General features: G+C 40.9%; 1 protein-coding gene across 1 annotated transcript; it reads right to left on the bottom strand.

Annotated features, from left to right (window-relative positions):
• Window positions 1–5022: 5022 nt before the first annotated feature.
• On the bottom strand, window positions 5023–8437 carry LOC127377136 (amphoterin-induced protein 3). The gene is made up of 2 exons (XM_051424788.1): window positions 8010–8437; window positions 5023–7168 (listed from the first exon to the last, which is right to left on the bottom strand). Exon 2 carries the CDS (start codon window positions 7116–7118, stop codon window positions 5739–5741), a length of 1380 nt encoding a protein of 459 aa, XP_051280748.1. The 5' UTR covers window positions 7119–7168; window positions 8010–8437; the 3' UTR covers window positions 5023–5738.
• Between the last annotated feature and the right edge of the window lie 4262 nt (window positions 8438–12699).

Here is a 12699-nt window from a genome sequence, read left to right as displayed (position 1 = left end):
GTATGAACTGCTTTTTTTGGGCACTTGGGGGCAGCAGAAACAAGCTGTAAACACAACATTGACATATCAGGCTAACCTGTCAGCATGCAGGTGTCTGTTCACACATTCAGCAGATGTGAAGCAACTTTCATATTGGTGTGCGGTGAATGCAAGTCCAATATTCACTCTCTGTTTGGCTCTGTTTTGTTCTCCACCCGCTCCTGGGGGATATATCAGCTCTTTAGCAGCTAATGCTAAACAGTCCACCATGTTAATCAGCTAACTGTCCTAAAGCTAGTTGCTGACCTTGTTTGCCACGCTGAGCAGGTAGCATGAAGCGGGTTTATCAGAGCTTTTTTATGCTGCAGACAGCTGCCTGGGCTAAAGGCTGCTGAGAAATGTGAGTGGAGCAAAACATTTGTGCTAAGCTGAGGCCATTAAACCAAAACACTGAGCTGAAAGCGATATAATGCTCTTAAAGCTGCAGGGAACCACAGAGTTGGGTGATAATTCTCGGGCTCCTCATTATAAGAAGGGTTGGAAAGTAACTAAGTACACTCGAGTACCTAATCCAATTTTGAGGCACTTAACTTGAGTGTTTCCACAATGCTTGCTTTTGGCTTGTGGGGTCCAAAAAAGGTGATAGGTGGTTTTAAAAAAAAAAAAAGTAACAGCTTATAGGAAAGTACAAAACGTGTAGCAGAACTTTATGTTTTGTTTTTTGACTGACTCATCTCACAACACACCAGATTAGTTTGATGAGGTCCGGTCACTAGGTTAGGAACCACTGGACTAAAAGTAAAGTAGTCAAAACTAGACACACCTCCACCAACGGCAACAGTAAAGCCCTGCTTATGCACTGCTAATGCTTACATATGCCATTTTTCTGCAGCACCAGTACCAGTACGGATACTAAGTGCATTTTGCTGATAATACTTATGTACTTTTACTTTCTGAATTATGGGAATGTCACTAGTTTAGAAGGTATTTGGTTAACTATAGTGTTGGACACATTGTCATTTTGACCTGATGGTGGTGCCTGAGGAAAAGTTCATCAATTTCCAAAGTTATTACAATTCATCCTGATGGAAACATTGATGTTTGCACCAAATTTCTTCCAACAGTTTATGAGACATTTCACCCAAAACCACAAATGTGAACCTCATGGTGGCGCTAGAGAAAATGCCACGGGGATAAACAAAGTCAAAAGGATTCATCACCTAAGAACAATAAATGCTTTTACCAAATTGTGTGCCATTGCATTCAGTCAGGGTGTTTTTTTTTAAAGTCATGGCAACCTGCTGGCGGTGTTAGAGGATTACATTTTATCCACTGGGAACTGTGAATGTCTGTACAAAAAGTCACAGCAATCCATCCAGTAGTTGTTGAGATATTACATTCTGGACAGTCTCGACTAACATATGTTGTCTCCTTAGATCCATGCTGCTGCTATGGAAAAAAATAAAATAAATAAAATACCATAAAGTACATTAATGAGTATCACTGACACTATAATACATTATAGATAGGATACGGTACCTGTACTCTCTCTGGCAGTAAAGGTCTATTTTCCGTGGCAATAATAAATATTTCATCCGAGTTCAAGTTCATTGTTGTCGTTGTTGTGTGACAGATAATAACAAGGGTAGCGCCATTACAACACGATACAATAAAGCTGGTATGAGAAATGACACGAGCTGAACACAGAGGAAGAATAAAAAGACAAGAGGATGTTGTAGAAAAGTAGTCATGAGCAACAATATAAAACTTAAAATACTTTTGGTGACTGTGCTTGTCAAATCTTATAATATCCAGCTAAATTCTACTCACTGAAGCACATAACAGCCCCAGAGAGACAGCGAGCCAGGATAATGCTTCTAACACGGCGAATGGCTTTGGTCCTGGTGCGTCACTTCATATGCTCTTGTTTGTTTGCAATGAAATATGTTAATAGAGTTGCAGCGATGAGTCGATTTATCAATTAGTTATCGACTATTAAATTAATCATCCAATATTGGTCATTTTTTTAATTCTCTTGTTTAGTCCTCTGTGACAGTAAGCTGAAAATCTTTTTGGTTTGTGGGCAAAACAAGACATTTGCAGGACGTCACCCTGAGTTTTGGGAAACAGTAAATGAACATTTTTCACGGTTTTCTGATTCTTTTATGGAACAAACAATCAATAAATCGACAGCTTCATCAGTAACGAAAATAATTGTTCACTGCAGCCTCGAATGAAATGTGATAAATCTATACATTTGATTAATGAGGCATTCATGTTCAATTTGCCCCGCAGTGATCTGATCCTGCTTGACATGTTGGTCGTCCAGCTGCTTCATACTGCTTTGAAAAGACAGAACATGGCCGGTGCATATTCAGTGCAGAGGTATGATAAACAGCTTGTTGTCTGGTGTGCAGCAGGCAACATTTATTTTAGTCTTTTTTGGGAAGCAACCAGCCTACCTCCTAAAAAAAGATCTACTGCAGAGGGTAGCCGGTTGGTGGACTGCTCTGAAACGAACGCTGTGTGTATGTTTCTCGAGCATATATTCCAAGTAAAGTGTCCAATTAGAATGAAATAAGGGTTTTTTGTGGGATTGGGGACACCGGGGCTCCACCGAGCTTGTGTCCGTGGGTGCTGCAGCGCCTGAAAAATGTGTATGTATCTGCCACAGCTGGATGCCTCCACTCAAGCCTGATGACTGTTTTGACAGTTCAGTAATAGCCCCTGTTGACAGTCAAGGCAGCCCTCCACTAGTGAAAGCAATTCAGTGTGTGCTATTCAGAGTGAAACTCCCCTTTCACAGTAATTAGATTCTTGAATAAGATGATTTTGAATCCCTCGGAGCCCAGCCAAACTAGGGAAAACAATTAATCTGGAAAAGGGAAGTGCATGTTTTAATTGAAGCCTGGTGGAGTGTTTTGCTTTGGATGAAGGACATATTTTAAAGCATCAAGGGGTCCTCCCTTTACATCTAGGTAATTTGTTAGAGCGGTTCAGAATAATTTGCATACACACTCGCATCTTTCTGCGTAGCCTGGAATTTGTGATGTTATTTGAAATCTATTAATGTGTAAATGTTAGAACAAATGAAAGAGGGATGGCTGTGATGCTCCCAATTCCAGCAAACTAAATCTGCATTTTTATTATTATCCCCTCATGTTCGAAATGAGCAGGAATATGTATGACAATTTGATAGAGAGAAAATTATTATTTTTGGTGTGCTTTTTATACCTCCGTTTTTTTTTTTTTTTTAATGCACTGCTGAGGCCTCCCATTATCGGTAAAGTACTTGCTGTCATAAGGTTAAAATAAAAAGCTGGATAACAAATGGCATCAGGATACTAACTTCACTCATTTTAACTCTGACACGCTGCCTACACTGAGGTTGATTCCCTAAATCAGCAGTATGCTTACATAACCAGGGTCACCTGTGGACCCTCTGTGAAATAGAAAGCCCTTAATGAAATGCTCACATTATGTCCTCTATGTTTTAACCTGTCGGCTAATCATATCAGAAACAATAAATCCCAACTCAGCTGTGTGCGCTGTGTCAGAGAGCAGAACCAGATTAGAGGGATTAAAAAACACGGAAATTGACAAAGCACCTGTTTTTTATCCTCGTGGTAATCTCCTAAAACCTAACCTCAACTCATGACACCATGTAATGTCTCCGGTTTGAAAAAACAACGGGTCACGACACGCTCTCATACAAGATGTTACATCACACGGGCGCGTAGCGGTATGTTGCGTAATCCTCTGTGAGGAATTTGAACGTTGCTTACCATTGTGAAAACATTTTAAACTGTAAAACTTTTAAAAGCCAAATGTAACAAGTCAGTAGCAGTGTGATTAAACAGAGTGGTGCATCACAATACAGTGCTCTCCCAGTCTCACGGATTTTTGCTTAATCCCTAAGAGTTTAATGGTGATGAAACTCGGCGCTGTCAAAGAGCTAGTCTGTCCCAGTTTCATGCACGGCTGCCCATTTGATTTCAGATTCCCACCTTTTTTGTCTGTGAATTTACATTCAAGTTGCACAACAATATTAGTCCCCTCAGGCTTGAAAGGAGTCAAGTTTTAATTAAGGATTTAGGAATAATCAAAGACCCCTCCTCTAACGATATGCTCTCCTTTTGTGAGATGGAGTGGTTACTGACAACTTCTCTTTGACATTATATGAAGGATTACATCTAATCCTATTCAATCTCGATGCAATCCCTAGTTTGACCCAGTGTTTGCATTAAGATTAAACTACAATCTCAAAACATTATGGATGCATGGACTTAAAGGAATTGATTTGTTTCTTTTGAGGCTACTGTTGGTCTCATTGGGTTTAAAATATCCCTTCATCCTCGACTGCCCGTACGCTCTCTTTGGTCTTTCATGTCATCGACTTAATGTTCCCATCCCACACACTTATGCCCTGTCATGGCAGTGCATGTGCAAGTCCTTGTGCAACATCTTTTTTCATCCCTGGTGTTACAGTGTGTAATTCTGTCATTTGAAGCATGTTACACTGAATTAAAAAAATCACAACAACAAACAAAGCTATACAAAGTAATGCCCTCCTCGGGGTTTACGTCAGTGCTGCTTGAAGTATTTGTCACTTCAGTTCGAATTTTGTGGTTGTGTTTGTTCCGCAGTGTTCAAAGTGCTCTGCTGTGTTTGATCAAAGAGATGCTGTCTTTGAAGAGCAGTCCAATTGCTGTTTGTTTTTGGTTTGTTGACACTCCTGATTTCTGTACTTCACTATTTGCCAGATAAGCAGAGCACAGATAGGGAGTCATTGTTTTTCGCTGCCAGATTAATGCAACAGGTTTATATGAGATATGTATATGTATGATGGATCACTGCAGAATGCACCTCTGTTTTCTGCTAGATAAGAGTTTTAAATGTTTGCTGAAAGCTATGGTGTCTGCACAAAAACATTCATTGCTTTCCTTGCTGTATCTTAATTCTCTCTTTCTGTATATGATGGTAATGTATTTGCTAAAAGTGCCTTCTAAACCAAAGCTATATCAGCAGAGCAGGCAACTGATGTAAAGGGACCAAATCCTTTATTAGGAACACAGGGAACAGAAGTTTTCAGAAGTTGGATAGAGTTTCAGGTTGCTCCATGTTTAAGCTACATATTATAAGAGATATGGGCTGTATATTTAAAGTTATCTTCAGCAGGTGCAGTGCAGGTGCTAGGCCTGTCTCTACAACGCTAAATATGGAGCTCCTCCACTCAACTACGATACACAGACTGAGCTTACTTCCTGCAGTCCATTACAGTCATAAACTTGCAGCGTTTTTCCAGGGCTTTTAATCCTTGTTAAACACTTTCTTTGAAAAGTGAGCCAGATTCCTTCTCTGATCCCGCGAGAAATATTCCCCCTTGGTACCGTACGTAGAGAAGTTATAAGGTGATTTTTAGGGCTGATAACGGCTCTACTGTGATTTACCAATGTCAGTACACAGAGGGTAATAAACCAAAGTTGAAACTTTCATTTCGACTACTGAGCCAGATGACAGAGAAGAGCAGAATAGAAAAGGAGATATTGCTTCTTTTTTTTTTGTTCAGGAGGCCTTTTAACTGCAGCTGGCAGTCGGGGGAGACATGATGTTCTTTTTTCCTTTTACAGCGACAACACTCACATCTGATTGTATCTCACAGCTAATTCCTGAGTAAGGAGTTTTGCTTTGTCCAGAGGTCTTTTGTTTACAGGGAAGAGAGAGAGAGAGAGAGAAAAAAAAAAAAAACATGTTCAGCATCAACTTTGTGGTGTCCATTCTGTTCCTTCTTCACTTAACATTGGCTCCATGAATGCTACATGCTTGTTAGTTTGGATTTTACTTTCTCTGGTAGAAGGGGAGAAAACGGACGTTAGGGTGCTGGGGTCGTAGGTCGCAATGGGGATAACTGGAGGTTTGGGCTGTTTGCAGCAGCTGCAGCGACATGGAGTCAGGTAGAGGTAAATGAGGATGAAGACCAAAGTCACCACACAGCCCAGCAACGTTGTGTAGCCGGTGTTGAATGACTCTGCTGCTGGCAGGAGCACCGTCACATTCACCTCACGGGTGGCATTCAGTGCCTGTTTAATATCCAGAGCAGTGCACACGTACAGACCTGAGTCATTGACCTTGGCTGCTTGGATCTCCAAGGTACCATTAGCAAACAGGCTAATTAGCGTGTCATTTATGCTGGTCTGGGTGATATACCCCTTGCTGGGGGAGAGCCATGTAAATGAGAGTTCTATGCTACTCAGGGACGTTTGGCAGTCTAGACGTACTCTTTCTCCCTCTGAAACCAACACGTTGGAGAGGAGCACGGTCACTGGCTCTGAGACTGCTTTTTCCACAGTGCAATTGTGAAAGAAGCGGTTGTGTCGTAGGAACCGGATGGACGCTCGTGGGTCCCCATAGATGCTGCAAGTGTGCTCATCCGTGAAGTCCTTCAGTGAGTCATAACCCCTCAGATCCCAGTGCCAGAACACACTGTACATGGAGCAGTCACAGATTAGAGAGTTGTTATGGAGGTACAGCCCCCGCTGCACCAACCCGGGCAAAGCTTTCACATCCTCCCATGGCAGACGACTCATACGGTTGGACGAGAGGTCCAGCATGATGAGGAAAGGATGGCTGTGGTCTTGGATGGAGAAGAACGGGAAGTGTGTGATCTGGTTGAGGCTGAAGTAGGCCTTTTTTAAACTGCTCAGACCGCTCAGTGTGCCGGCCTCCACCTGTGCAATCTTATTATTGAAGAGAAGGAGCTCCTCCAGCCTCCAAAGCCCCTGAAAGTAGTGCTGCTCCACCACTTGCAGCTTGTTGGAGGACAAGTCAAGAAGCCTGAGGCCAGAGGCGTTGTGAAACACCCCATGGCCGAGCGAGCTGAGCTGGTTTTGGGCCATTCGGAGGTTTTCCAGTCTGGGCATCCTGTTGAAGCTGCCCGGGTTCAACCAGGATAGTTGGTTGTGGCTGAGGTCGAGGGTGACCGAGAAGGCGGGCAGGGACAGAGGTAGCTTGGTCAGACCACTGGAGCTACAGCTCACTGTGTCAGATACACAGAGGCACATGGACGGACAGGTCTCCTCCGAGCCGTGGAGGAGACAGAGCAGCACCAGGAGAGGGCCAGGATACCGTCCACAGGTCATGTTTTCTGAAAGTCAGATCCTTCAAGGTTTTTTAATCCCTCTGGCTCTTCCTAGTCAGATAAGAATCAAATGAGAAACAGCATGATATATTAAACAGCTATTCTTTTTTGACCCACCTGCTGCTTTGAGCTATTCAACAGACACATAATGACTACAAGGTTAATGCCATACACAGACTCTCACTATCTTTGGCAGATGAAAAATGTAGCAGCCACAAATCCTTTTTGCCCCAGTAAAATCTCACACTAACCTCAGACTATTTAGAGATGTTTCTGTGCTTATAAAAATAATTCACATTTTCAATCAATGTAGACATGCAACCAGAGCTGCTACGATTAGTAGATTCATTGATTAGTTGTCAACTATCATATTACTTGCAAACTACTACTTTTATCAATTCATCGTTTTGAGTCATTTTTTTCCCAAATTCTCTCATTTCAGCTTCTCAAATGTGAATATTTTCTGGTTTGCTCTAAGTCCTCTTTGACGGTAATATGATATCTTTCTGTTGTGGACAAAACAAGACATTTTAGGACGTCACCTTGGGCTTTGGGAAACAGTGATCTCTATTTTTCACAAAGCCCAAGGTGGCATCTCATAATGTCTTGTTTTGTCTGATAAACAGTCCTGAACCTAAAGATACTCACTTCACTGTTATAGAAGAGGAAACAAACAGACAATATACATTTGTGAGAAGCTGGAAGCAGAACATTTTGGTATTTTTTTCTTTAAAACATGATTCATTTGTTGATTTCAGTAGTTGCAGATTAATTTCCTGTCTATCAACTAATGGACTAAATCCAAATCATTGTCCACTACGTAGGAAAACTCTTTAACATATTACGAGAGCTTAGTGTTTAAATGTCATGCGCACAAAGAGAGATACTTCACCTTAAGAAGATGTTTCTTTGCAGTTAGTATCAGGTGACATGAAGTTGAACATTATAAGAGATCAGTTCAAACTGATTTACCGCTGCTGACTTGTATTTCGCGATGAATTTGAAGGCAGAAAAGGGGAAAAGTTCAGACCACTTTCAGACTAGTGAGCAATTTTGCTCACTTAGTTAATCCCATTCTCCCTTCTAAAAAAGAAAAAAACCTCAAATCCAGACTAAACTGCTTAGTGAAGTCCAACTTCCCTGCGCTTCGAAGTTGTATCCCATCAATGAATCCCCACAACATTGCTGTCTAATCCTTATCTTCTTCTCAGATCCTCCTCCCGAGGCGTTCGAGGACCAATGCGTTCCGCCTTTCCTCTCTGCCAAGTTTAAGGTCCCCCTACTGTCTTTCTCCTCGTCCCAAATGAGAGTGCCGCTCAACAAACATCCTGCAGTGCTTTGCAGTGTACAGCAAACAGCATAGAGCTCACTTAATCTCCCACAATCCCCTCCTCCTCCTTTGTGTCATTTAGAGACCAGCCTTGTGTCTCCTTCTCTCATCATTAAGTAATGATGCTGGTGGCTGCCCTTCCCGCTCTTTCTCCCTCTCTCAACAATATCAGTTTTCCCACAATATTCTATTAATATTATATTCTAATCACATTTAGTGTTTTGCTTACTATCAGATTACTAGAACCTTTCCTCTTGAATATTAAATGTGTTATCCGATAATCTTTCACCAATAATTTACTGTACGTTTTTCTTTTTTGTGTTTATAACTGTATGTATGTATGTATTTATACTGTGTATGTCGCCTTACTTATGCACTGTAAATGTGCCTGTTTTTGTGAGTTGAAGATGGCAAATCCTATCCGTCCCTCTTCATCTCCCCGTGTATTTTGCCAGCATCTGTGTTGAAGGTCTTCCTTACTGTGAAGGTCCCTTCTTACCTGTGTCGCCTCCTTACCTTGTCGTTTCTATTCTAGTGGTTTTGACTGAATAGAAGTTGCCTGCCCCTCTGCCCCGCACAACCACACACATTGACACACACTCTTTCTCTCTTAAGTGCCTTAATCAGTGCATCCCCTCCTTTCTCTCTGAGCCCTCGACATCCCTCCTTCCCCTTGGCTGTGGTTTTGACTGGATATATGCTGTCCATGCTGCTTGGTCATGGTGGTCCTGACAGCTCTGATTTCTGTCACAGTGAATTAGCTTTGCCTCCCAGCAGCCACCTCCACACTGCTACCCCAAACCCTCCACCCCCTCCCTATAAGTGCTTGGGGCTTTGACTGACTCCCACTCACTCACTCTCTCTCTCACTCACTCACTCACTCACTCTCTCTGCAGAGACACATAGGATTCCCCGTGGATTCAGGCTCGCTGGATGGGGTTCACTTCTTAAAAGGTGGCCTGACGGGAGCAGAGTCCATGGGAAGATGGTTGTAATAAATTGAAGGGGAATGTAAGGTGTGAGGCTTCAGTTTACTGTATTCATCCTCAGTGTTTAGGAATAGGATTAAGGATAAGAAAACACATTTGGATGCATTGGTGTTGAAATGAGCAAGCTATCACCATCTTTGGCATTGTGGCATTGCACACAATCTTGTCCCAAGGCTAGTCATCAGCTTGGCTGGAACATGTAAGAAATATATACACCCACACATGTACATTTGAGATATGTTAGAAAAGGATTTCTAAACAGGCCGTCCTTGTAGGTGTAGGTGGCTTATATCATGGCTCAAATGGCCTCCAAGTAATTTGTCTGTTTTCCTGCAAATTGAACTTTGGCCTACTGTAATGGAAACCTTTCATATGAATAGCTTTTTTAATTATTCATGTTCCATTGATTGTTTTAAGATATTATGTAACACTGTTTGGTCAATGGGCTGCTCCAATCATGTATGCAGAATTCTTCTAAGTCCCTAATTGTAAAAGGATCACATAAGACCTATAAACCAGCATGTTCATCTGCATAAGCTGGTAATGATTCATGGTTTGGTGCGCTCAGAAGAATATGAGCATATGAGGCATTTAAATAAGGCGCATCATCGTGCCAGCATGATGTCAGTGGCTGCATTTGTTTTTAGCTACAGTATAATTGTGCGGGGAACATGTTCTTTTTCTCAGGAGGCCCTTCTTTTGCTGCTGTTGACATAACTCGAACATTTCAGTGCCTCGTTATTTACAGTATTGACTTTCGTTCTGTAAGGGTTAGTCATTTCATTTTCGAGCACAATCATTTGTCATTGTCCTTGAAGATCAGTTCAATCAAAGATACAAGCATGAACAGGTAAACAAGATGAGGAGATCATCAAGTTTCTGCGCAGACTTATCACTTAAATTGTAAGTCAATTATTTTTGTCTTTTTCTGCTGATTGCCTCTCATCACACAGTAATAATCTGTGTAGTTTCAGCAGAATCAGGTCCTCTGGAATGTCAATATTAACACCTTCAATCCCCCCCCTCCTTTTTCCCCCTCAGTGGATTAAAATTATTTCTGTGAATCTTTATTTGTTTCTGCAGGTTGCTGTATGTCTCTGCTATCAGACCGGACTATGTGGCTCCTGCCTGCTGTTCTGTAAAATCCCTTATCTAATCAGTATCTTTGTATCAAGCTGCTTTGCAAATCCCGCCTTCTTCTTCTGCATATATTTGATTAGACTCAGCGTATGCAAAATAGTCCTGTCAAATCAGCCAGGTTCAGAGTGGACCTCAAAGCTTAAACCCTGACCCTGATGCATCCTGCCCCCAGCAGAAAGTGATTTTCTCTTTACCATCTGCTGTAGAGGAGAAGGAGGAAAAAAATAAAAGGAACACAACAGCACAGGGAAAAGTCTGCTCTTATTTTGCCCTTGAGAAGCAGTGAAGCTCACTAAGAGTCGATAATATAAAGCTTTACATTCTCAGATGCAAGAAGAATATTTTTGTTGAACATGAAAGGCACTGGGGTGTAGGAACGCTAGCAGTATGTAAGACCTTTTCGGTTATTATTTTCCTTCGATGCTTAAAAATAAGTCCAGGCTCATAAAGAACCAGTCTTGAAATAATGTTAACATCAAGCACAATAGCTTAATACCGACTGCTTTATATGATCCTTGATGATTTGATTTGAAAGATAAATCACAGCGGAAGACAGAGAGATAAACAATACCAGGCTCTATGTTAATTGCTGAATAAATATTTAACAAAGTGACATGGCAGGAAGAGGCACAAGAGCATGCCTGACTGCCACATTAATGCACTGAAATATCCAACATTACTAAAAGCAACTCTGTGAACTTTGCAGTTGAAGGGTTTCTATAGCCTCTGTCTGGCATTTATGAACCCTTGAACCAGAACATACACAACTTTGTTCAGTATTTATACTGCCTTTCAACAGCTTTTTGTTAGCATGGCTGACATCCAGACTCTCAAATATGAATGAGCCAGTGCCTGGATAAAGATTCGGAGGATTGAGTTTTATTTCTTTTCTCCCCGTGGGTGCATTTGCAGTCTGGATGAGCTCTCTGTTGAAAAGGAGTTTCAGACAGTGCAAGAGTATTTGCTTGTCACGAGGAGCTGCTCAGCTGCTCCATATGCTCTGTATTCATAGTTTTATTGCAGTGCATTATTTGAGTCTGTCTTACGCAAAAACCATCCAAAACCTGGTGAGATAATGGTTTGATATGCTGATATGTAGACAATACGTGTGTGTTTTCTCTGGCTTGTCTCCACTCAATCCATCTGGTGCATGTTGTGTACTGTAAGTGTGAAGAGACAAGCACACCATCTAGTGGTTTAAGACTCAACTGGAATGATGAAGCATCCAGTGCACTCTCCCCTTTCCCCTTATTACTATTACCAGTGCTACATAAAGGAATACTGATAATAAATAGAAAACAAATACATTTAAACAAATACTTAAGCATATAGATAAATACAACTACAGATAATGGGAAAAAACTATACGATTTACAAGATCTGCTAACGGCTCATAGTATATTTTTAAAAAACACTTCTTTTTAACACACACAAGAAACAATCTTGATACAGCATATACATATATACAGATAGCGATATACCTGCAATAAGCTAATATCAGCCAACTTATCGGTCTAGCTTTGTCCAGAGTTAACAATGTCCTCCGACCAGCACCTCTTAAGCTCACTGCTATAACGTTTTATCCGACTGCTTAAGTATTTTTTTTTTTGTCTGAGAACATTTGTGATTTTTACACTTTTTATTTTCTAGTAGGCAGATTTCTTTAACTTTATACAAACGTTCCACGCTTCCAGTATTTATGCTAAGCTAACCCAACTGGCTTCTGGTTGTAGCTTCATGTTATCAGTGTGGTATTGATCTTCTCATCTAACTCTCGGCAAGACAGTAAATTTAAAGTATTTAATTAATTCCTTCATTGTTTCATTGATGGCATTCAATTTAAAATTCAACATTGAATCACCATCAGAAATCAGAAATATTTGATTCCCTGGGGAAAATTTCTTCGTTACAGCTGCTCAAGGTGCTCCTAAGACACTAAAGAATTGAAATAATAATTATATTAGAATATCTAACAATATATATAAAAAAGAAAATGTATATATCCGTATAGACATATAAAATAAAAATAAAATACAAAAAGTAAAATATGACAATGATAGTAAAGACCTAATTCACACTGAATAATGTGGGCAGAAACCAGATATTAATCTGAAAGAAATCTC

The sequence above is a fragment of the Dicentrarchus labrax genome, unplaced genomic scaffold, assembly GCF_905237075.1.
Source record: "Dicentrarchus labrax unplaced genomic scaffold, dlabrax2021, whole genome shotgun sequence".
NCBI classification, from domain to species: domain Eukaryota; kingdom Metazoa; phylum Chordata; class Actinopteri; family Moronidae; genus Dicentrarchus; species Dicentrarchus labrax.
Note: the sequence above shows the minus strand (reverse complement) of the source record. Positions and strands in the feature narration are given on the sequence as shown.